This window comes from Patagioenas fasciata, chromosome 1, assembly GCF_037038585.1.
Source record: "Patagioenas fasciata isolate bPatFas1 chromosome 1, bPatFas1.hap1, whole genome shotgun sequence".
NCBI classification, from domain to species: Eukaryota; Metazoa; Chordata; class Aves; order Columbiformes; family Columbidae; genus Patagioenas; species Patagioenas fasciata.
The window spans coordinates 90704404-90730930 of record NC_092520.1 but is presented as its reverse complement, the minus strand read 5'-3'; the positions used below and the strand labels follow the sequence as shown (position 1 = coordinate 90730930).

At 39.3% G+C, this 26527-nt stretch overlaps 1 protein-coding gene across 1 annotated transcript in view; it reads right to left on the bottom strand.

The window, feature by feature from the left end:
* BACH1 (BTB domain and CNC homolog 1) overlaps positions 1–13218 on the bottom strand; it is a 28739-nt gene extending 15521 nt beyond the window's left edge. Inside the window, exons 1-2 of the mRNA XM_065862616.2 lie at positions 13026–13218; positions 182–479 (exon numbers count right to left, since the gene is read on the bottom strand). Of these exons, the coding sequence (XP_065718688.1) occupies positions 182–421 (240 nt within the window). The 5' untranslated portion in view covers positions 422–479; positions 13026–13218. The remainder of the gene's footprint in view (positions 1–181; positions 480–13025) is intronic.
* Between the last annotated feature and the right edge of the window lie 13309 nt (positions 13219–26527).

The following is a 26527-nucleotide window of genomic DNA, read 5'->3' as shown; positions in this document are numbered from 1 at the left end:
GCTCTGATCTGTTCAGCCTTTCCTTCAACCAATGGCAGCTTTACAACTTAGAAATTCCTTCCTCTCTGTTCTTAACTCTCTTACCTTCTCAGTTAAGCACAACCAGCCTACTGTAAAACAGAATTAAACAGAACAGATTGGAAGCACTGGCAGGTAAAATACAGAAGGGAGTGACACTCACCTCTTCCGGTAAAGTGATGATAAGATCAGCATCCACCTGACCCACAATTCTTGAAAGGAAGTAACTGCTGCAAGCTGCAAGCACAGCTCTGTGAGCCCGAAATCGTTGATCTTCCACTAAAATAGTAACATCACAAAGAATATCTTGCTTTCTCTGATCATCAAGACTGAGAAGTACATTGGTACTGTGTACTGAAGATTCATATGCAAAAACCACACTGTTCTTCTCACTTAGAGACATTCTGTATCACAAGTAGTAGTGTAAGTCTCAGCGGAAAGCATGCTTCTATTCTTCAAATCTGGAAAAAGAAAAAAGAAGTTGTACATGTGAAAAGTCCCATCCAACAGGAACCTGTTGATACTAAAAAAATAAGCAAACTGTTAAACATGCATTGCCTATTCAAATTCTTTAAGACTAAGATTACTACTCCATATTTCACATATGTTAATACATAAATACAGGCTTATGAGCATTTGAAGTACTCAAACTTTAACACATACATCTTAAAATAATGCTTTAGTAGTTTCATAGACCAAAAGAGCATGAATTTTTAATGTGATCTCAGCAACAAAGAACAGAATTTTCTTTAGCAAGTGATTAAGAGTCATAATTTCACTGTAACACCAATAAATTCTTTAAGCTTTCATTTTTACTTATCAGTATATTTTGACTCCAACACTACAAAAGTGTAAAGAGAAATAAAAATCAGATGCATTAAGCCAGAATTCACCAAAATACTACGTAAGCTACTTCTGTTTACTGATTCACCCAGTACAGAATAAAATATTTGTGTTCTACCTTCTTTCAAAAGTAGCTTGCCTGTTAAACCAATCAGGCACTGGCAAAATATTCTTATTTTCTCTAGTAGGTTGGTACTTTGTTTTCTTTTTAAGGCAGATTAGTTCTCCTATTTACCACCTGCCTCAACTATCTAGTGCAGCCTTTCTTCCCTCTCCTGCTCATTGCTATTTGAATTGTCATGCTTGTCAAGTTTCCTTTCCTAATGGATCACTTTGATTCAGATCACCCGGCAACAGAACCTCTTTTGTGACAATGCAAAGTTCTGAAGTAACAGTATTTATTAGAGAATAAACAACATTAAAAGTTGTATGATATTTAAAACCTTGACATTAAATATTACAAAAGTTTCCTGAAGCTATTCCTCAACTCCTAATATTTAAAAAAAAAAAAACAACAAAACAGAAGCAAGCTAGGGAGGGGTCAGCCCTCCTAGAGAGTGCAAAGTTGAAAAGCATTTCCAAGTCTGATCTCCACACTGTATGTCTAAGTTCCTATCTTCTTTGAATTAAGCCTTTCTTCTCTTTTTTTTTTTTTTTTTATTATTTTAAAAAAGGCCTAGTAAGTGAGTAAGTGTCGTTGCATCTAAAGCTTGTTCAAGAAACCACATAACACATAACTGTCCTGCAGGAAGAACATGATATTACTAGGAAAAGCATTAACAAACAGAGCATTTAGATTGCACTAATCTATTCTACCCAAGAGTTACTGTAACTGAACACAGCTGCTCAGACTCACTTCAGCTGACACAGGAATACCCAATCATGATATTGCTCAACAGAGGTTGTTATAATACACCAGCTTCCAACAACAGTAAAACTGTCACCAATGAAAAACTTCGGTTTTCAAATATGGGAAACTTTCACAACACAGTGGGGAGGAGGGCATGGCCATTTTTAAACACAGCAGGGAAAAAACAAACAACCCTGCCAGCTATACTCCTGGTTACTCACTACTCCAGTTATTTTCATGGGATACAGGCATTTTTAGTCATCTTTCGATCCACATTTCCAATGGCAGTAGTAGCACAGTGTCACCCTGGACTCTGGTACAAAGTGCAGAGCATCAGCATTATCTGCCCTTCCCACTCCCTTGTGGAGTATTCTGCGCTCAACTTCAGTCAATGTTACCAAAAAATGTACAGATCATACCTTGGCAAAGACAAAGAAAGTAAGGCTGTTTTGGGGCATTTGCTTAAATATGCAAGATTTTGTTTTGTGAAAATAAAAGTTCTGAAGAAAAAAAGAAGTTATTCAAATCAGATTCCCAATGAGTAACAGCTACCCCATGTGCTGTTAACCCTAAAGGGCTTATTTTTGGAAGAAAAATACACTTTAAATGTTTTCATATAGCTAATGACAAGACTACAGAGATTTGTTTACTTGGTATTTAGTTTTCAATCAGTTTAACTGAAAATTATGGAATAATTCCATGTGAAACAGGTATTCACATAATAGCTTATGAGATCTAAGCAGTGCAATATAAACCATGTATTGCTAATTTGTTTGCTCTATATCCTTATCATATTCCTCAAATATTACAGCACACACAGCTTAACAAAGTGTGACTGTATATTTGTTACCAGAAAGTCTGAAAAAAGTGTGAAAAAGGAACAGAGCACAAAACAACTAAATCCAGGGTGGTGGGAAATACAGGGAAGTATTAAACATGAGGACGTATTCTGGGATGAACATTTAGGCAAAATTCATAAGGGAGACAACAGTTAAAGACAGGCCTTCAAAGGTTCTTTTTTGTTTTCTTTTTTTCGAAGTCCCAAGTTCTCCCAACCATCTGACAGACAATCCATGTATCACATATGCAGCTCTTGGGTTTTCCCAAAATAGCCAGTTCCAATATCCAATTCAGCTCATTACACTTCCACAGCATGAAAGGTTAAAAAGAAGAGTAGTGTGTGTATGTGTATACAAACATATATATATATATAAATGTTTGTATATATATATATATATATATATATATATATATATGCACAGAGAACAGTCAAACCTCCTTTTCACTTGCTCTCCAAGCCACATAATGTGGTTTCAAAACAGCATGCAGCCTACTTGAAGCACTGATAGTGAGCTTCCAATCTTGTTGCTGCCAAAAATAAATTAGGTTTCTACACTGAAAAGCTACCTTCTGTTTGTTGTGAAGTGAAAATAGATATTTGATTTGAGCAAAACTCAATTTAACACTACTGTCATACAATGTTGTACTTCTTAATGTGATTATTTCATTCAAATTATGTCTCCACTATTTTTAGAGAAGATGCAAGATTTTTTCAGGTATCCAAAATATAAAAAGCAGCATTTCATTAAACATTTCAAAATTTAAAAGAACCTTTGGAAAAAAACAAAAAACGAAACACACACACACACCAAAACACCCCACAAAACAGAAAACACACACTACACAAACCAAACACTAAATTTCTCTCAGTCTTCTTTATAAAACCTAATTACCGTCGTACATCATAAAGAGAGAAATCAAAAGGAAAAGAACCAGAAGACTGAAAATGCTAGTGAAAACAGAAAACATCAAACAGGAAAGGGAAAATGTAGCCACTGTAAAAAGCTGTAACACTTCAGAGAAGTACTAACAGAGGTCAAATCCATTAATGTCTTAATTCTGTTTGCCAGCTGCGTAATAAAGGCATGGTACCACGTTTCTGATAGTTTTTGTAATAACAGCCAACTAGATTTTCCACCACAGCATGCGAGTACAAAATACACTCATCCATAAGTAGATTCATTCTGCACGCTTCTACGACAACAACACTCTTGTACAAAAACAAACATCTCTTAATGTAAACTGTTTAATTTTTCTTCTACTTTAACTGCTCCCTGGAGGATTCAGAAATTTTTAAAAGTAGTGGTTGAACAGACAAAGAAATGAAAAGGTGTGAAGTGGACAAAAAAAAAAAATATTCAATGGTGCTTTTTAAAGAACCTTTGTAACTGCAACTGTCTCACAAAGACAGACCCTCCTGTGCATTCTTCCCAGTTCAGGTGTCCATTTTACATAACTTAATTTTCTAGAAACATTATCTATCATATTCTTCCCACCTGCCCTCAAATGAAAGCAGCAACGAATTGCTAAAAAGAAGAAAAAGGCACACTACTAACAATGATAAAACAAATTATTTCCTTGAAAACCAGACTAAAAATCCTATTCTATCATGCTATTTTTATTTTAAAATGAACAATTAAGGAAAACTAAAAGTAGGCACAGATAATTTGTAAAAGTATTCCAACAGTCAGTAAATGACCTTACATTTAAATCACTGTTCACTAAGCATCAACAACCCACCACATTACTGAATGCAAAAGATGCTAAGAAACAAAAACATGCAACAATATTCTTTAGGACATTTGATACAGCAGGTACCATCAAAATTAAGGAGTCTGAAAAGATCTTCCAAATCTCAAAATAGTGTTTACAATGCAGGTTGAAATGATTAAAGACAAAAGAACATGAAAACTCACTAACTACAAACCCTTAGTTAGTGGAAGAAAACTAGTACTGCCAGTATAAGAGCTTTCCTCAAATTCCTCACCTGAAATTCTGTGCACCTAGTAACATCATAGTCTTGGAGGGAGGAAAATAAAAAACATGAGAGAAAGTATATAAACACATGTGCTAGTATAATAACCACATAAAGGAACACTTGCAGCTGAATGAATCAAGTTCTGCTTTGAAAACACAACTAATCATGTTACTATGAAGTTTTCATACTTTATCAGACAGTGATATTTGAGATTTAAAAATGTTTTGCCTAAGGCCAAAAATATTTTCTCCTAAATACTGGCTATTAATCCTTATTCTGCTTCATGAAAGTGAAGTTAAGTCTGATTTTTTTTTCTCCCTACTAGTATATGATCCAATAAGAAAACTATGCCTAACACATATCTGCAAAATTACGTCTCCAGGAAATTTAGAGATCTGTACTTTTAACTGACTAGATATATACATATTTATTTTCAAAGAACATATAAAATACTTTTGTCTTAACGAAAATTAGCACTGCAACAACATTTAAGAAGGAATATACATTTAAGTATACAGTGTAGAGATCAGAGCAAGATGCCTATCAAGCCTCAATGCAAATACAGATCTCATCTCTGCTTTAAAGAGTCACTTAGTGTAGATCTTTAGGTAAACTACAAGGTCTTCCATTCAATACTAAAATATATATATATATATTCATATTCCAAAGATGATTATCATTATGAGTGAGACTAGGTAAAGCTATAAGGAACTTGCATTGTTAAGTTACTGAAAGAAAATAATAGATAATATAATATTTGAATAGATAGCATAAGAGTAGGAACATATTATCAGGATAACACTCAGTGTGATGTATTTCTTATCCACACACATATAAATCTGGCACAAGGCAGATTAACTTTCATACTCAGCAGTACCTCTGCAGCATGTGAGAGTCTGCACTCAACATCCTGCGGTCAACAAGAAAAGTGTCATGCAAGAGGTGAAGGAAGATTTTAAGGATCAAGTTGTCACTGAAGTTGACCAAAGCATGCACAGAAACCAGATTACCTTCCAAAATTCATGATAGGGCAAAAGAACTGCCTGATGATTAAGTATGTCTCTGACATTTCAGACAATTAGATAGTCCTGAAAAGAGTTTTGTATTCCATTTCACATAAGAGATATATTTTTATATGTTTAAATATATATAATAGATTTTAATATACTATATATATCATTATGACAACAGTAAATGACTTTTACAATAGGTCTTCCAAGCAAACCACTCATAAAAGTCAGGATTTGACACAGTACCATTTTCTCAAGTATTTAATGCCAAGGAATAATTCTACCCGTTGTGCAAAGGACAGCAAAACACATAGTGTACATATATTGACATAAAACACTCAATATGAGCATTTGCCTTTTTTATGTTGTGGAGTCTAAACTTCACAATCTGCTATAATGATTAGGTTCTTTGTCACTGTAAAAAGCTGACAACAATCACAAATCCCATTTAAGGACAAGTTATATGACTAACCAGCAGCAATCGCAATAAGATGCAGATGTTAAGACAACGTTCAAAAACCTTGGAACAATAAAGCAATTGTACCACCCATCAGCTCACCACAAATATTAACATCAGCAACAATTATCCCAAATCATTACCGCTTATCCAGATGCCCACTGGACAACTACCAAAGAGTTCTGTAGAGATTAAAACATTGATGCTCTGTCCAAAATATTTTATTAATAACAAATACCAAACATACAGGACCATAAAAATCAGACTGACTAAATAAATAATACAAACTACTATTCAGTGCAGCGAATTAATAGTAAGAACTTTTTTAGACTTTAAATGAAGATTTAGAGTATCTTGCATTTTGCATCATGTTAGAAAATCCCCCAAAATGCCAAACAGTTTACAACTAAGCTTTTCAATAACTTATAAAACTAGTCAAAACCCACCAATTACGTATGCTTATAGCTAGTTTATCTATACTTGCATCATTCTTTCTGAACAAAGAAGTTAAAAATAACAGCTGGAGGTGTCCCTGCCTGCCTAGGACAGCTGCCAGGAACTTTACCACAGAATAACTTAGAAAAACAATAAGGCAGCTAACACACTGGTAAATTCAGTGTCCTTTATTTTATACTCAAACACCACAAAAACTGAAAAGGGTAAGATTTCAACATACAAAGGGGTGTGTTTTACAGCTAAAGAGAGCTTTAAAAGTTGGACCAGTTGACACTCGAAAGATCCACTGGTAGCATTAGAAGAAAACACACAGCTAGAAAGAATGAGTCACACCAATGAGTTCCACAGGCTCTGAGACTCTTTAAGGCAGTCAAAGAATACTAAAATGGCACTTAAAACTGAGATACAGGTTTGAGAGTGCAAATCACTGTCACTACTTCTTCTATTTACATTATGATACCTCTAGGATTTGCATAGGAGTTTACCAAAATACTTTTTGAACATTCCAAGTTTGACTGTTTCAAGTGTCCTTAAAAATACTAAATCAGAGCACACAAATCCACAGAAATCAATAATGGTCATGCCTTTACTACTTAAAAAACTTGTATTTTCAGGAAAAAACATAGCTGACTTGCTAAACTTACAATCTATATTCTTGGTGGTAAGTCTAAGGACCTGGAAAAGAAAATCCAGTATCTAATGGCCACCAAGATACAATGGCAAGCCACAAGCATTTCGATTGAGTCCAGCATCCAAACCTAGTGACTGTGACAGACTCACTGTCAAATAAAACACAGGACTGTACTTTTTTACTGTCACCTCTAACACACTTAATAGAAAATGGGGCAAAAAGCCAGCACAAATTGACCTGTGGTTCTTCTGTCTTAAGCTCAACTGAGACAGCAATGGCACTAGCAAGAGCCAAGCAAAAAATACATAAGCTACAGAAGTTACAAGAGATTACATCCTATCAAGTCAGTGCGTGCTTGCTTTTAAAGAGCAACAGCCTCTTACTTATTATCCATCAGTCAATAAATCCATTTCAAATATTTCTAAAATAAGAGCTAATATTTTATTCCTAGACTCAGGTATCAATTATGTGCTACCACTGCAATCAACTCAGCCTACATGTAGGCTTTTTTTTCCCTGACCTTCAGCTACCATAAATTTCCTGTAAATGATCCAGTTCAAAAGTCACCCAATTTACTGAAAAAGTAAACAAAACTTTTTTCCTTAGTCTTTATTTACTTAGTGAACCACCATCCACTAATACCGCACTAGATATCAATCCTCTGTAGGAATCACAGTAACTCTCACTTGTACATGGTAAAGTTCTTTCAATAAGAAAAAGCACACAGTGACACTCCCCTTCAGTAATTGCAGGCAGCACAGCTTTGCTGTCATTGCTATCTGAGCTAGTTGAACTTGGACATCCAGACATAATTTCAGTTGTGATCACCATCATGACAAAATTAGCAACACTAATTTAACACCTGTCAGACAATACAGTTCTGCTGTGTTACCATGACTCTCATAGCGCATCTATACTCTCAGAACACTTTAAATTCCTGAACAGTTAGAAAAAAAGCATAGTTGAGCCCTAAAAAATAGCTTGGAAAAAACAAACTCTGGGCGCTCTCCCGACTTCAGAGTTGATCTATTGAGTAACCTCCAGTAGATCACTTTTGTCTCTCGGTTCCCCTAAGGGAGACATTTACATTTACTTTATTCTATTAAAAAAAAAAAAAAAAAAATCTGCCATCCACAGATGTAAAGTACAAAGGGAGGCAGTTTGCATAAGAAACAGTTTATTCAAAATACACAGCAAAGGCTTTTTTCTAAAGTTTTGTATCTATGGCCTTGCCCCTAGCTACCTCTCCTTTTAAGGAAATAAAGTTATGTTACAGATTAATGCCTACAGCAGTTAATAGCTGCTGATTCATGTTATGCTAACAAGGAATGAACAACTATTTTAGCATTCATGTTTACTGCCTCCCCATCTTCAGTTCAAAAAAGATGTTAAAAGAAAAAAGCAATTAAAAAAAAGGCAAAAAGGAAGCTTTGCTGCATAAGAACAATGCTTTCTCCTCTAAAGTAGGTTGCATCTTCAAATGATTAGCACATTCATAATTAAAATTCTAAATTGTATTCTTTATTAGTTCAAACACCTGGATTATATTGTTCACAGCTTAATTACATAAATGAGCTCTTTAAAAATTATTACATAGTATTTCTGCAACATAATTCTTGCCACAGCATTTGGACTCTTGTCAAGTCACAAGCAAGAATTAAAAAGAATCACGGGAAGTCTGGCAAGTTCTAAGTCTGCACTGAGAGTCTTAATTTGTTTTCCAGGTTTTAAGCCTGAGTGTCCACTTCTTTTTTTTAACATTTGTAAGCTACATGAGAAGCTGGGGTGTGGGGAGGAGGGAGAAGCAGGGACCTGAAATCCTTAGTAGTCACAGGACTCCAGATTCTAGTTGGGATTGTAAAGAAACAAAACAACAAAAAAAAAGGATGGATACTGTGTAGTCATATAAATTTTCCTAAGAGCAGAGATTTGAATAGTTTCCCTCAGAAGATGACACAAAACAGTCCATATTAAAACCAGGAAAAAAAATGTGACTATTTTGTAGTTGAACATTATTTTACACAACACTTATTGTTTACTTTTTGGATCAGGGATAAAAATTGTACTGTGGGACTGGGTTTATTTCAGTGCTAAAATATGAAACAGGACTTAAGGGATTTCAGAGACTCCTTTGCGGCAAAATCTCACCACCAATAACCCTTCAATTCTGCTGACATTCCAACAGTTACTCTGGGAAGACAACAATGCACAGACTTCTGAAATGTATGGTTCATCTAAAGAAAAAAAAAAAAAAAACAACACAACAAACAAAAAACCAAAACAACACCCAACAACAAAAAACCATCACAAACACAACACCCCAAAAATACTAGTATATTTTTTTTAATAAAAACTAGTTTAAATAATAAAATATTCACTTAGGATAAGGGGTAAATCGGTACAATGTAAAGTATGGACAATTAACATCTACTCTCAGTTTTTGCCTTTACTTAAAGGATGAATACCTTTGCATTTATAGCTACATATTCTACTCCCTGACACAGTTAAACAAACCACATGAATTATTTTGTTTTAATGACTGTCAGAATCCATTCACAAGTATGTATGTCAAAATATTTTTAATGAACACTAAATTAATCATCTGTGGTTTTAATGTATCTAACTTAGAAGGACATAAGAATGTGAAAGAGCTGAGAAGCAAATAAATTGGCAAGTCAAATAAAATACTTTTTGGAAATTATCTTCATAATCTTGTTTCTGGTATTAGCTTTTTAACTCAAATTTGTTTCCTTAACTGTTCTTCACAGCATGTGAAACTGAAACAAAATTATACAAATATTTTAGACATAAATCAGGAAGAACTTCAGAAACATTTATGCAAAACCAGAAAAGCATAGGTTCATCAGAATTGGCAATATTTATATATTAAGGAAAAAAAGATGCAGAAGACCAGACTTTAAATGATAATTCTAGTCAAGTCACAAGTGACGTAAACAAGTGTTTCTGAGATGGCACCATAGAAAATACTGATCTTAAAAGACGGGTACACAGGGATAGCAGTGCTATCTGTGTACTTATCAAAGCATTAGTTAATGGGTCAAGACTGGAATCCAAACACCTTCAAAGGTTAACTTGACAGCTCCAATGAACTCATTCACAAGCAAATTATTTAAATGTGATTCTAAAGACTAGCTGAATATTCTTTAAGATGCAGGTTGTCATTTAAAGGCACTTAGACTGACTGATACCGGAGGCTACCTCTTCCACTCTCCAATGTATGTCTAATGATTATACTCAACTTATTTGTATTTCACCAATGCTTCTAAAGTCAATTTGCCTTTCATAGTGCACTTCCCCCTTCTTTTTAAAGCTTCAGTAGTGGACTGGTCAGTTGAGCCTTACTTTGACCTGCTAATTCACATTTATCCAAAACACTAATGTTTCCCTTTGTATTACTTAAGAACAAAAAAACAACTGTCCACCCTCAAAGGGGCCTTAAGTGAAAAATACAGCATACTGCTGGAGAGGGAGCTACTTTCGTGGCACAGCCTATGATTTGTTAAAGGAAAGAGAGCCTTTCTACTACCCTTTTTTCTTCCCACACTGCTAACCTCTGAACTGCAGGTGGGGAGCAGGGAAAGCTGCAGGTGGGTCCTCACACTTTATCCCCACTGTGGTCATATTAGGCTGAATTCATACAATTTAATGCTTGTTTCAGTGGTTACTTTTTGCTCACTTAAAGCTTTGCTCCTAGCCACATTTGCATCAATTTACATGTTACCTATGGTTTAACTAAGGATTGCATGTAAACAGGACTTAAGACTTACGCTATAAATATCACAAAGCTTTTTTTGTACCCTTAAACCCTCTCTCAGGAAATTTTCAGTGGTCAAATTCTAAGGGACAGCTAAAATGCCAGCACTTGGACACAACCATGAATCCTTTGACTGACCTACCACTTGTCCCCCTCACACCAGTATGCCCAGTGCAGGGAGAAAGACAGATCTATGATTAAATCTATGAAGAATGTGTATGAACACCTCATCTTATAAAACCAGGACTGGGGGTAAGGGGGTGGTATTGAGGGAATGACAGGACAAGGAGACCTGTTGAGCTATGCTTCCCTAAACCATAGGGCAAAGTTACTGGGGACTGAAGTAACTCATATACAAAGACATTTCTATTCTACACTCAATGACAGTGCCATCTGATCCAAACTATCAGACTTTTAATACTAGACAATTCTGGTTTTTATTACTGTTAAAAATATCCTTAGCATAATGATTTTAAATCCTATTAAATGCAAATAAATATTTAGCACACCAAGATCTTTGACAATTTTGAGTATAAAACGCTTAAAAACAGAACAGATGCAAGTTAAACCTTCACTTTAGCATTCTCCTTAGAATCAGGAGTGTGCTAGCAAAGGAAACTGGCCAAATATCCTACTTGCTGTGCCTTCATTTACTTCACAAGACAAGACTGGACAACAACAGCAGGTTCTTTTTTCCAACTAAATTAAATTGGGAAATATACTCTGGAAGCACATCTGAAGGAGCCCAAATACTAAGGGATTCAACAGAGTTAGCTTCAAAGAAGCCCACCTGAAGAGCATACAGTGTGAGTATTATGTTTTCAGTGACAACTATTTCCCTGCAAATTTTCAACTTTTGCAACTCACTACTTGCTAACATGCACAAAGACTTATATATGTTAGGGCATCCAAGAGTAATTATACTATTTAAATAACCTCTAAGGTTAAACTCATAAACCATGAAATAAGATTTGGTATATCTTAGTTACTTTAATTTGGACTCAACAAGTTTGACAGGAAGATACTCTTGTTTTCTCCTCAGTGTAGCATAATATTCGAGATTAAGGAACTGACTCCATTACTAGAGTATTCAGAGTGCTGTATAACTTCAGTCTACCGTGTTTCTGGGTTACAATTATTCCATTACTGCAGTCAAATATGTTTTTAACACAGTGAAAGTGCCTTCCTGCAAGTGTCTCAAATTAGCAAGCCCGTCAAAAGTTACAGCCATGATGAAATTGTATATACAGTTATGTTCACTTTACTACTAGAGCGTTTGCTCTTCCCTCTTTTATTTCAACAAAATTTAGAGAGCCCAGCTGTAGATGAATTTGGGATTACTGTTACACTGCCATACTAGAATAGAGAACGTAAATATAATTCGACAGACAAGCACGTGACAATTCTTTTAATTACTACATTTTCAGAGTGCCCAAAAGCATGTGAAGTATCTCAGTATACAGAACAAGACAGACAGGATTTGGATCTCGCTGTTTACGGTCTAAAACAAATCTTCCCCAGCTCCCACAGAGAGTAACCAACACTAAACACCTCAGCTGCACGTTTCACCCAGGCAAAACGGGGTTACCGCCAGGCTTCCAGCAGAGCTGAGGTGTCCCTTTCGCACAGGGCCAACGACCGCGGCGTGGGAGAGTCACGCCTGTGTCACCGGAGCGCACGGGTACCCGCGGAAACTGGGGGCGAGACGCTGACTAACGCCTGACTGCCCTGCCCCGCGGGTGGCGCTGGGCACAGGCGTCGGGGAAAGGGTGAAGGGGTGGGGGAAATACCTCAAGCACGGCACCGAGGAAGGGGAGCCGGCCGCCACCCGATGCCCAGCGCTGACAGGGCGACTCCGCCACCGCCCTGCGCCGGCCTGGCGTCCCCGCGAGTGCGGCCGCTCCCTCGCCCCCCCGGCCGGACCCCGTCGTCCTCACAGCTTTCGCTCGGGGTCCGACAACGCCCGCCCCCCGCCGGGACGCGCCACAGAGTATCGGGGCGAGGGGGGCGGCCGGCTGATTAACAGCACCCCCACGAACGCGCCTCAGCCTCCTCCACCCCCACCCCCCCCTCAGCGAAATGGTGCTGCCCTCGCCCCCCTCCGCCCCACTACCACTCCTTCAGCCCAATGGGCACCGGACAGACGGTTCTGCTCGGCTCGGCTCACCTCAGCGCCTGCTGCCGCTGCTCCGCGCGGGCCTCCTTACCCGCGGGCCCGTCGGCCGGAGGGCAGCGCCGTCACCGCCTCGCCCCCTTCCTTCTCCTTCTCCCCCTGCTCCCTCGGGCTCGGCCACTCCTGCCACAGAGGCTGCGGCCCGACTGCGGCGCGAGCGGTCAGGTGACTCCCAAACAACATTACCCGCCCGCCGCCCCTGCGCCCTCCCCGCCGCGCACACACCCCGCCCGCTGATTGGATGCGACGCTCCCCGCCGACGCGCAGCCGCCCACACCACGGCGCAGTGCGCATGCGCGCCACCGTCAGCAGCCTGCCGGTGTCCGCGGTGGCTGGGGAAGCTGAGGAGCAGCGGTGACCCCAGAGCATGGCTGAGATGCTGGGCGGGGTGTTCACCGCTTCTCTGAAGGGAAAGGGCTATGCGGGCCGGAAGCCGTAGGTGCCCCCTAAGGGCTGCAGTTACGTGGCGGGAAGCGCTGGTCGCGGCGGCGGCCTCGGTCCCACGGCCGTCGCCTCGTGTGGTGTCCGAGACAGAGACGCGACGGGGCAGGACTTTGTGTGTTCTGCTGGTGTCACATTCTTAACTCTTTTAGAAGTATGGCACGAGGTCTGTGCTGGGAGGTGCTACCAGTTGACAAGCTTGACCAGTGATGTGGTTAGTGACGCCTGGTGTGCAACGAAAGGTTAAACTAACGTTTTGTGAAGGTACCGTTCCCAGTGAGTTGTTGCTGGTGTAGCTTACCTGATTGCTGAATTTATGCTGTGCAGGTTAAAGCACTTTGTGGCAGCTCAACCTGCTTTGATGTGGAGGTGGTTTGCTGGAATTGTCCTTGTTCTGGGTCTGACTTGTCAACCAGCTATCAAACTCTGTGCTGCGCTGTGTAAGAGGAGATAAGATGCCAAGTAAGGCAGGAAAAAAAAAATACTAACGAAGCAAGTTGTGGTGGAAGAGATAATGTTCAGCTAGCAACAGACACACCGGTACTAGAACTGAAACTGCTGTGGTGTTACTGTTGAGCTAGTATCCCTATTAAAAGGTAGACCAGGATGTTCAGTTCTGTGTGTATGCAGCTTGCATGCTGTTTTCAGGTCCTGACAAGTATTTTTGTGTGATACCATTTACAAGCTGCTGGAGAGTGTCCAGAAGAGCACTGCGAAGTTGGTGGAGGGTTTGGAGGGGAAACAATATGATGAGCGGCTGCAGTCACTTGGTTTGTTCAGCCTGGAGGAGACTGAGGGGAGACTTCATGGCAGTTACAGCTTCCTCACAAGGGGAGCAGGAAGGGCAGGTGCTGAGCTCTTCTCTCTGGTGACCAGTGATAGAACTGAGGGAATGGCATGAAGATGTGCCAGGGGAGGTTTAGGTTGGACATGAGGAAAAGTTTCTTCCCCCAGAGCGTGGTGGAGCACTGGAACAGGCTCCCCAGGGAGGTGTCGTGGCCCCAATCCTGACAGTGTTCAAGAAGAGACTGGACAATGCCCTCAGACACATGGTGTGAACTGTGAGGTTGTCATATGCAGGGACAGGAGTTGGACTCGATGACCCTTGTGGGTCCCTTCCAACTCAGGACATTCTATGATTTTATGTACAAATTCAGCCTAACATAGATAAGAGGATGTCTTAAAAATGGCAGCTGTGTATTGCCCTGTCCAGGATTTCCAGGCTCTGCTAGATATTTGTCTCCTCAAGAGCAACTTAGAGTAGCAGTGTCTTTCCTACTGCTAAGAATAGCTGGAGAGCAACTTGTTCGCCCCAGTATTATCTTGAGGGCAAGGCAAAGGGAAACTTAATGAAAAATGGAAAAACCTTGGCTCTGCTCTGTGTTAAAAGGGAAAAAAATCTCTGTTGGACAGATCAGAGGAGGCTAAACTCTGTGCACCTGTTTTTTCAAGGATGTTGTTGCAGGTAACCTAGAAGCTGCATATCCTGAATAAAACATTAATGATAGTAGCTATGAAAGATGCACTGCCAAGACTACTAATAGGAATTTCATTGTTATGAAATTTTAACTAAGTTTAACAATTTTGTTTGCATTTGAAATGTGATTGCATTTATGCCTCAAAAATAAAGGAGGTATGAAATATGCAATCTGTCTTGCGTTGTATTTGAGTGTCCTGTAACTTTCTCAAGCTGTTATTACAGTAGAAATTCAAAACTCCATTTTAGGCTTCCTGAGAATTTTTGATAAAGGTATGAGCAAAGGTCTTACTGGCAATGTTTAGTAATAATAGGTGCATATAACAGGGAAGGGAGTGCACCTCGAGTTTGAGTGTAATGACTGACCTTGCATAATTTAGAAACAGATGAAACCATGGGGAAAAATGCTTATGTTTTAAAATCATGGAGTGTCATTCTTAAAAAAGAAATACTTTTATATATTACTTCTTTATGTATTAATACTTCTTTTTTTTTTTTTCTGAAGAGCTACTACCATTAGAATGGTAATGCTAATTAAATTCGTCTTTCAGCGGTAAGCCAATTAGAAATTGCACCAGTAGGAGGTCGCAGGGATCTTGAACTGATTTCACTGCTACCCAGTTAACTGGGCAGCCCTTGTACACTGAAGTTTCATTTTCACAGCAAACTAGAAAGGAACTTTTCAATAGCTTTCTTCAAAAGTCATGATACCAGATTATAACTGATAACAGACAGGAAAACCCTGCTGCTTTATTGATTTGTCTGCTAGCTGAAGAGAGGGTTCTGGATGGGATTTTTTTTAAGTGGAGAGTGGCTGCATTTCACAGGCAGGCTTCACTTTTCCTTGGATCATTTATGAGTTATTTAGGCTCAGTTTTGTAAGGTGCATTTTGTACTATTTCTTTGTTTCCATTTCTTTAAATTGAAATCTTCATTAGCACCCAAAATAACAGTGACAACTCAAAGCACCATAAAAGCAGATGCGCGACCATACCCCAGGTAGCAGTTCCAGATTACTTAAGTGTTCCCAGTTGTTCCTGGCTCTGTGAATTCGTAGTACTTACTCTGAAAATTGTGCATGGAGATGCAAAAGTCTTTTTTTCCATTGGCAACATTCAAGACGGATGTTAACACCTTGTTTAGATTTTCAGTAGGTGGAAGTCTTGCTGTTACGCCAGCTGTAGGCCTGGCGCATAAATGTTAGCTGTCTTCCAAGCAACACACCCTCCATTTTAGTTTTACATGTGCCTGGATTCTTAAAAAGAGTCTTAATTGTGGGCTAATACATCTGAGTAACAGTTGTCTTTTGTAACTGACAGTCGTGCAAAAAAAATAAAAGCAACATGGATAAAGTAAACAATCTACTGTGTTGGCTGTACGTGAGATTAGTCAAGCAATGCTTTCTCTGAAAGGCCTGCAGCAAACAGGATTATGTACCCATGTGATCATCCATTCCAACCGCAGGGACAAAGATGTTGCACCTATGCTGCGCTGGAGCCAATAAAGCAGAGAAGGTATCAAATCAAAAGAGATGCTGAAAGGGCATAAGGAACAGCAGCAGTGTAAAGTATGGGACCAGGCAAAGAATGGAAGCTTCAAAAAAACTTATTGCATTAAGAGCAAATCTGGATATTCAGTTACTAATTTAAAATTGCATACCCGTGTGGTCTTTGTTTGTTTATTTTACACACTGATCTTGTGAGCATTCTCTGAAGGAGGTATGATGCCTTTGAGATGAGAAGAATCCCTTGCTGGGAAGGAAGGATTGCCTCTCCACTGCCACGTTTTCCTTGGGATTTCTCTGGTGAATCTGTCCGTGTGTATTTCTGCTAAAGGAACAAGTTATATCCAGTACTTCGTAAATTGAAATAATCCCTCTCATAGTTGTCTTTTTATGTAATACAGCCGTTATTCCTGTGTTTATACAACTCCCATACTTTGACTAAGCAAGAAATTATTGATGGCCCAAATTTGCTAAATCTGTATTATGAGATGAGCATCTGAGATGTTTTTAATCTCACACAAGATTCGGCAAAATCACACATACTGGAGGAAGGGTGTGGTTCTCCCTGCTATTCATACAAAGAGCGTATTGAACGAAATTCCAAGGCTTTCAGTTTTGACAGAGGCTAATACAGATATTCCTTCAATGACTGTTAGATAACTGCCTTTCACCTCATTAAGAAGACAACGTTTAATTATTTTTAGTTATTATTTGGTAAATATATTCCTCTGTACAACCAGAGTTCCATTACAAAATAACACAAGAAATCTATTGGCACATAAGTTTAAGGACAGCTATTTGATGATATCCAAAGAGTAACTTCTTGCTTGAGCTTTGAGTACTACCAGTTCTCAATAATGATGTATTCTGAATCTAAATTTCTACAGTTGCTCTTTGTTTTCTATGGCTTGTAGTTCTCATGCCCTTACACATGTTGGTACTTCCCAGTCCCCTACTACTCAGATGTGAAGAAGGCAGCTTTAAGAGCATTGTTTAGATGGTAAAAATTGTGTTATGGAAATACAGGATGTTCTCAATGTTTAAGCGTAAGCAGAAAACTTAAAATACCTACCATTAGACTAAGAGTTTTGGGTTTTTTTTCTGGTCTTACACTTAACAATTTTTGTGTGAAAGAGAGAGGAACAGAAGAAAAAAACTGAAACATAAAATAATAAATCAAAACAAAAGGAGCTCTTACTTTGGCTTGAAGATTGGCTATCAAATCTTGGACTGCACCCACCAAGAAGGGATCTTCATCTCCTGTTCTCAATTCTAGGGGTGATGCAGTGCTGACTTCCCACACAGTAGGGAATGAAATTACGTCATGATAGCTTGCTTCTTACTTATAGTCAGACTGAAGAACTGAATAAATGCTTTCCTCATTGAAATTAGACACAACTGGAAGGAGAAAAATTTTTTAAAAAAACAAGTTGATCCATTTTTTTCCTTAAAAGGAGAAGTAAAACCAGCAAAAAGGAGATCTCGGAGCTAAACTGAAAAACAAGGAAGTAGGTCTTCCTGCAGATGAATAATAAATGTTTTAAAGATAGAACAACATAAAAACTGAGATAATAGATGCTCACAGAATTATTGAGCGTGATAACAAATAATAACCATAACTAGAAGAAAACAAAGAAAAATGTCCCCCTTTGTATCTTTTTTTTTTTTTTTCCTGACACATTGATGACATTATTGGGATTTTAATCCCCATTATATCAGACACTGTTATTTCCCGAAGAAGCCTGGCTATAGCTGTCTCTTTGCCAGTGTTGTTTACTGCTCCTGGCATACCAGGTGCACCAGCCTCAGCTCACACTAGTTGCCAGCTCTGTTTCACTGAGCTCTGGCTCGTCTACGGGTGGGTAATGGCCCAGAGAGATGAAAGTGGTCTAACCTCTGGAGGTTTGTTGTGTTGACTACAGGGCACAGCCTAAAAGAAGGAACATTTTGGCCACTTTTAATATTGTGTGTGATCTTTTCTGCCCTTGCCCACTCTTCCTGCTGGTTTCATACCACAGAAACTTGACTAATAAATTCTCCAGAGGTAAATTGCAACACTAAAGGTGAGATTCATCTCACCTGTCTTTATCCATTTAAAATTTGGCTGTCTAGTCTAAGCTACTTATCTAGACTTCTGTGCAATCAATGGAACTAGATAGGCATCTCCACAGGGTAATTCTTCTCTTCCTATGGTAGGCGTCTGAGACAGGTGTGATGAAACTCCTTTTGGAGATGCCTGTCTCACTCCTTTGTCTGTGGCAGGAGTGTGGATAGCTGTGTGAGGCTAGAGGCCTAACTCTCAGAGCACTACACATTAACTGAACCTGTGTCCCCATACTTCTGCAGGATGCTGAGATCAGAATCCTCTAGAGCGCTGTGGAGTCATTGAGAAAAACAGGTGCTAAAGGCCCATCCTCCTTTCATCATGAAATGTCCGATTTTTTCTGGCTGAGCAGGACACTTACCTGAGCATCAGAAGAGTGTTTCTCTCTTTGGTTCTTTACCTACCCTGTACCCGATAGATTAGACATACATAATGAATCCAGCATTTCTGGTCGTAAACCAAATAAGCGTACAGATCACTGCACTACATCAGGTGTAGCAGGCATGCTGTTGTCCTAGACGCACAAGGTTTACATGCCTAGGTTGAGTGCACTGCATATATGGGGTAGGTCTGATGCTTTCCTGGAAGCACTGGCCATAGTGTCATAAATGGTGAATTACATTCGTGCACGTGCAGCAATTCCAGCATTTCCCCAGAGCCATGGATTTTCCATGCATACGTACAGCAGCTGTGTTGCACATCTAAAACACATGCGTGCAGTGATTGCAGATGGAGTGGGAGAAGATTCCAGCTGGGACTGGTTTGGTTTCGCTGGAATAACTTATTGAGCTCATGACCTGCTTCTGATGTTCTCCTGCGCCCGTCTATGCCACCAACTATGGCAGGAGTCACGTGGGGGAAACTGCTGCCCTGGTGTCTTGGGGCAGAGGCTGAAGACCCCATTGTACACACGTCCACATCAAATATGACTTCTGGAGGCATCATATAGAAGACTAGTCCGTTTACAATCTGGTAAAAGAAAACCAAACCACTCCCTCCTGCGAACTTGCAAACATAAAAGCTGCTTTTTAAATCTACACTTAGATAACATTTTCTAACTAGAAATTGAGCTATCAAGGAGTTACTATATGATGTCCTGAAGTGAATGAAACCTCAGGGCTATGTCAATATGTACAAGCTGAAAATCTGCCTCTTATTTTAAAACTATTTTGAAAGTCTTTATCTACATTATTTTAGAATTTATTTCCCTACTGTCTTTTGCTGTATTTGTGTGGCACTGTTCTAATACTTAAGAATGCACTTGCTTATTTTTCTTGGTTTCTTACTTAAAAAAGTCTTTGTTTCATTCTGGGAATGCATACTATTAATCATAGGAAATTATTATTAAATTCTCTGTATATAAAAAAGCGAAAAAATGCTTTTCATCTAGACATCAGTCCTATTCTAGTAAACTGTCTCTTAAAAATGCAATTATAGAAGTTATTATCTTCCATCTAAAGCTAATTTGGTCCAAATTCTCATTGAAGCTTCTTAAAATGAAAAATAGCCCTTCAGTTAAAACTGGTTTGGTTTGGTTTGGTTTTTTTCACATATTATTTTTCAAAACAGTAACCTTAAATTAAAGAGTAATATTTCAATGGGGAAAAAAAAGATTCTTTTTCTTTTCTTGAAAAGAATGAGAGGATTTTTTTTTTTGTTTTGTGAGAAGGGTTATAAACCACGTGTAAACAATGGCAAAAAAGTGGGAAACGGTTTGAAAAGTGTCTAGCTGTGGAAAACAAGAGGTCTGCTTAGATAGGCTGATGGAGGTGTATGAAAATACCAAAGAATGAGAAGTGCAGCAGGACAACTACAAAAGCCCCATCCAGCTACTTAGCTTGAAAGAGGAAAACAATTGTTTTATTCATGAAAAATGGATTTGCTTTCCTGGAAACCTGGAGTAAGACTGCTAATGGGTGTAATTTTGCCAGACACCAATGCCTGATCTGAGAGATCTAGGAAAAAATCAGAAGAGGTGAAATTACTGCAGCCAAACTGTCCAGACTGGGCATTATCACACAGTGGCTCTTTTGAAGCCTGAGAGGAAACCTCGGTGTACGTGGGAAAAGCCAGTGTGTGTCACCCGGGACTGGATGAGTGTTTGCAGTCTCAAGTCATGCTGTGGGATCACAGCTGTGTGGGCTTTGGATGAATTCGCTCCCTTGCAGAAGAAAACCGCAAAGCCTGAAACCAGCAGAAGCTGAGATTTCAGACAGATGCGGGTCTGCAAACAGATTCCAGGAAGGACCAAGTGTTTTGGGAAGGTGGAGGGAGACATAGTGAAACACCTCGTGCTTGGGGGGTTGAGGATGTGCACTCGCAGGACCACAAACTATAAATGCATAGCAGCCCCACTGCTTCTGTGTGCCCTTCCCCTGTGAAAGGGTCGGGCGTGGGGAAGACAGTAATCTCTTCAGCAAATGGTCTTTGCAGTACTAGGGAAAGAAGAGGTCGTCTGTTTTCTTTAATTTGTAATATAGTCTATTGACCATCCCCTGAATTAGCAACTTGGGATGGGCCCTCTGCACGCCCTTAGCTTAGGAGGACTAAGAGCTGGTGGTGCATTACTCCCATGTGTGTCCAGCTTGGGGTTCTTCTCTTGCTTTCCCTCTAAACTGCTCTGAGGAGTCTGCTCGTTAGCACCAAGTTATCAGGGCTATCTGGAGTTTGTTGCTCTTCTAATAAAGTGCAAACTCTCCCCACCCTGCCCTGGATGAAAACCCAGGGAAGGTTGCTTTTATCTGTGGAAGAAGGTACCAAATTTTCCTAAATGACAGAAGTACTTGTGGCTGAGATCCTTGAAAGTAGGAAAGAAGTGGATTCTTTCTGACACACATGCAGATTCATAAATCTCTGCAAGACTTGAGATGTTGAAACTTTGGACTAATTCCCTAAGAACTGTAGTCATACCCCAGAGAGGAGAAGGATGTTGAGTCATAGTGAAGAAAGGAAAGCTGAATGTTTTTTCTATTACAACCATCCCAGAGGTCAGACACAACCAAGACAGACAGCTGAACAACAAAAACACTGGTTAAATGATTCAAAAGGCTAGGTTTTCTGGCAATTAGATAGAAACACTTCAACTACTCTGAAAGAAAATATAGGAAAGAATTTTGATTCCAGTATACCTAAGCATATTTAGCTTTTGAATCTAATGCCTGAAGAAGGATTAACTTTAGAATGTTTTGGTAGAAAGCTTCTGAAGGACATACGCTTAGGCTGTCTGAAGGCTATTTTAAATATACCTGGAGCAGAATGTTACACAATGAAATTGCATTTGCTTTTGGAGATGTCTGACAGTGGCATAAAGAAGAGACAATATATGATTTTTTGCAGCATGGCATAACTTCTTTTTTTTTTTTCAAGTACCTAATTAAGCTACTGTTCTGCTTAAATAAGCTCTTCTTTATGATCGCCCACCTTGCTTTTGCTGGGCTGATTGCAAAAGTGAATGATGTTCTCGAAGACATGTCTAAGCATACCAAAATTAGCAAAGAATACCATACATTCAAATACTTGGCTATGTTTAAATTTCACAGCATAAGGTTCTTATTGTAGCCTACTACTTCTGTATTGATCACCCAATGAGTTGCCAGGAAGACAGTTTGGCTGTTTGACGTACTAACTCTACTGTTACAGCTTTGTGAAAAGGATATTTATCTTTCTGAGGTTGTACATTTTACCATTTGTCATAACAGAGGAAAAATTGATTCAGTGCCTGCTTCTGTTTAGAGCTGCACGTTAAATGCACTACAACAGAAGCTGTTCAGTTTCTGGGACTCATTACTAAGTTGGAGTCTCAGTTGAGAAACCGGAGCAATTACTAGTTTGTTTGTCACTGCGGTGATCCAGTAAGAGGGAGCCAACCTTCGCCCATCTGCTGTGTCTATCTGGGTTTCCTCCTGTTCTCGAGTGACTGGCCAGTCAGCTCATTGTGCACTTGGGTGTGACTGCAAGCTGTGGTGAGTCATGATTTAAATGCACAACTCATACCGAAAGGAAAATGAGGCCAAATTTATCTCTGCTTTTGATTTTATCTGTAGCTTAGTTCTGTGAAAGTCACAAAGAGCCCAAAACTGCTACACACAGCAAAAGGTAACCCAGTGCAAAGAAGACACAGAAGGAGGTATCACCATGAACATGCAAAAAAAGGAAAGAAATATACCTGCAGTTCTCTGTACTGGGCCTGACTGTGATGAAGTCTCTTCTGAAAAACAGAGCAGTAGATGATGCACAAACTAGTGGTCACCTATCGTCAGAGAATGAAAGTTGCTGAAAACAGCAAGCTGACAATTGGGAAGTGTACTTGCAAATCTGGAATTTGTTGTAAAAATGATGGAACTGATTATATAGTGTAACTTCTTGACAATTTGGTTCTTTGTTAATTTGTTGTCTTTTGAGGTCATTGCATAGGACACAATAGGTGGACAGTTTCCTACTGTTCCTGCTTTTCATCTCTCGTCTTTGGACAGCTGATGATCCACATCTGTGGAGGCTGTTCTTGCCAGCACTGGAAGAAACTCACAACCTTTTATAAAAACACGTTGGCGTTGGATTTCTCATGGTGCAAGGTAGGAGCTTCTTGAAACCACTTTCAAAGTTTATCTCAGGAACACGCTGGGTTTTTTTTTCCCTTTCCCTTCACTGAATCACAGTGTTTGTGATTGGAAGGCACCCATGGAGAGCATCTGGTCCAACCCCCCTGCTCAAGCAGGGCCACCCAGAGCCAGTTGCCCAGGACCATGTCCAGACAGCTTTTGAGTATCTCCAGGAATGGAGACTCCACAACCTCTCTGGGCAACCTGTGTCAACGCTTGGTCATCCTCACAGTGAAAAAGTGTTCCCTGCTGTTCAGATGGAGATTTGTCCACATTGTGTCTCTCTGAATATCACTGAAAAGAGCCTGTCTCTGTCATCTTCATACCCTCCCTTCAGATATTTGTACCCATTGGTGAGATGTCCGCTCAGTGTTCCCTTAGTGGAGATGAAGTACTAAAGAAGGGCTGAAATACGCCTAGTCAGGGACTAAGCTGATATATCTACTTGGCAAAGACCTCTGGTGCTGTTCCTGCTGCTGTCAAATGATTACAGCAGTTTTTGAGACATGCTTTTTCTCTGGCAAACATGTAAATGTTGAACTTTATAACAGTGCAGATCTCGGGTGTTTGTTGGAGCCTGGATACTGTCTCAACCAGAGCTTACCTAGCCTGAGAACTCTTCAAAACACTCTGGAAAAACACCTGAAAAAGTCAGCGAAGCCTTATTTAGACATCCTGAACAACACAGCAGACTATTGTTGCCTTATGCCTTGTGCCAGATTTAATATACAAGGTGGACAAATGTATGTTAGGCTTGAGTGTAGTCAATGAAAAGAAGCTTATGAGTATGTTGGTGATAGTTCCTATTGCATATTTTGTATCTTTTCTGAAAAGAGGCCGTATCTCTTGCTTGAAGAGCTCACCTAAGGTCTTCAGCCCCCAGAAGAGACCAGCTGAGTTATGTGTTGGCTGCCTTACTTCTCAACAAGCATTCAAAGGGGTAAGGGAGAGGAGGAAAGTCAGAGCGAGGGAAGGGCTGCTGCTCTGCCAGAAGAGTGGGGGAGAAACAAATTCCTGTGGATACTTCTTTGCACACAGACTTATTTGCTGATAAGGAGAATGGCAAACATGACCTTGAAATCCCTGTAAGATGTTTTCTGACTGATGTTTAGCTTAGGAGATTTATTTTCTCATGTTTTTTCATATGCCATCATGATCTCTTCTGTCCAAAAATCCTCATATTTTTGTCTGTCTAGCAAATTCTGGCTGTATTGACTCAAAGACTGAGTACATAGCAGATTGTTCTAGGACTTTGTGCAAGGCTGTTGTCTATGGTATGGAGTACTCTGTAGGAGGTCAAGACCCTACAGTCTTTCTAAGGGATGTGGCTGTTTGTAGGATCTCCAGAGCAGTATCTTTTCTACCTGCTTTTGCCAAGCACGCTGCTACTATTGGGGCTTCAAGAGGGAGCACTCCACAGAGCAATCTCCTGTTGACTGATCTCTCAAACCATCCAGGGTCAGCTTAGGGTTTGTGAGTTGCTCACAGGAGCAATGTTGTCTTGGGTGTTACCTGTGCATATTACCTACTTTTCCTCACGTCCCTCCACCTAAGAATGGGTTGGAAAATTTGAAATTCTGGGCTCAGGTGGAGTTTTGCAAGTCATGATCAACCTGTTTACATCTCTACATGCAGCCACGGAAAGCACAGTCATGTTTGGTCCTGATAAGGTATAAGCCTTCAGCTCTGAGTGCTCATTTGCACACCTACCCGCCATGGGAAAGCAAATTGCTGCCAAAGAAAATGCAAATGCCTTGTACTTTATGACAAATGCTGTAAATCAGAAATTGTGGTAATTATCTCTCATGAAGTCCCTCTAAGAAAGAACAAAATACCAATGTTCTAGTTAAATGCTTATGAATCACTACCCGTTAAAAAATTACACCACCTACCACATTTCACATAGCTTCTCAGAAAATGAGGAGAATGTACTGAACTGAGCCAGCCAATGGTTGTATTGTACAGTGCTTATTATGTGACACCAGGAGATACATTATACTATACATTTCTTTCAGGCAGAGAAATATAGCAGGAACTGCACAGCTGACATAGTGCTAGGAGAAGAAACCTTAAAATGATAGTTTAAGTAACAAAAACATTCAATTTTTTGCATGCAGAGAGTAGAACACAAATTAGATATTTTTTCTCTATGAACTTAATAAATACATGCAGAAATTGCATGTAGATACACAGTAGTGACTATTGCCTTATTAACAGATTGTAAGGCATAGGTAAGGATGAAGAATCCTGGGGCATTTTTAATAATGTTTCTGTGACAAAGAAATAAATTAAACAGAAGCATTAAGGAACACAAATAAGCTGCCACTCCAGCTGGGAATGTAGGCTTTGGGGTTGGCATTTATAGCCTATGTAAGTAATGTTTATGCAAAGTCACACAAATCTAGAGTTGTGTGCTAAATACTCCAAAGGGAGAGTAAAATGGAATATAGTATACACTGAGTCCCTCATCTGGTAAGACATTTAACAGAGCACATGTCAATAAGCAGGGTAGTCCCACCAAGACCTGAATGAGCAAACCTCGAAAAAATCTATTCAAAACATGCTCTGTTCTGTTCTATGTCAGGAAATATCACAGATCTTTCTTTTTCTTTTTTTTTTTTTTTCTCCATCATTCTAATTTGTGTTATTTTACTACTGTTTTGCAGTTTCATTGGTGGCAGAATATAATTTAGAAGGCTGAATTAATGTAGCAGAATGGGAAGGAAACTTCCAAACACTGATCTTAAAAAACAAGGAAGAGTAGATATTTTGTATAAAAATAATTTGAGAAAATGCTCTTACGTGGTAATCAGTAATAACCAATTTTACTGTCTTTGGAAAATTACTTTTATCCCCAACTGGTCCCTAGAGTAGGCTTCTGAACCTGTCAAAGCTCATTCAGATAATCTAAAACGTAAACTGATATATAAACAAAACACAGTTTGAGGTTCTACCAGTTCTGTCTCTCATTGTGCAAATCTTGTCACTAATTGAGAGAGGTCATGTGTCAGCACAGTCAAGTTTATTCAGACTAGTGGCTGTTCTTCTGTCAACAAGAAACTGCTGTTATGTTGTTGGCAGTTGTATTTGCAAGAGCATGATGACTAAGCTTCACATGTTTCTATTAATACAAAGTTGGCTGTCATTTATATAAATTTTTTCTGTTGCATAAAGTGAGAAATACTTCAGGTAACCACTTAAAAATTGGTGGAAACTTCTTAAATGCATGTTGCGGTATATATTTGGTTTTAAAAGTTCTCAGTTGTACAGTGCCAAGGAAGCTTCATTTCTGTCAGGACGTGAACAGCTTGCTGGTTTTTTCGTTATTTGCCAATTGCAGTGGAAATGATGCAGCACAAAAAACTGCTGACT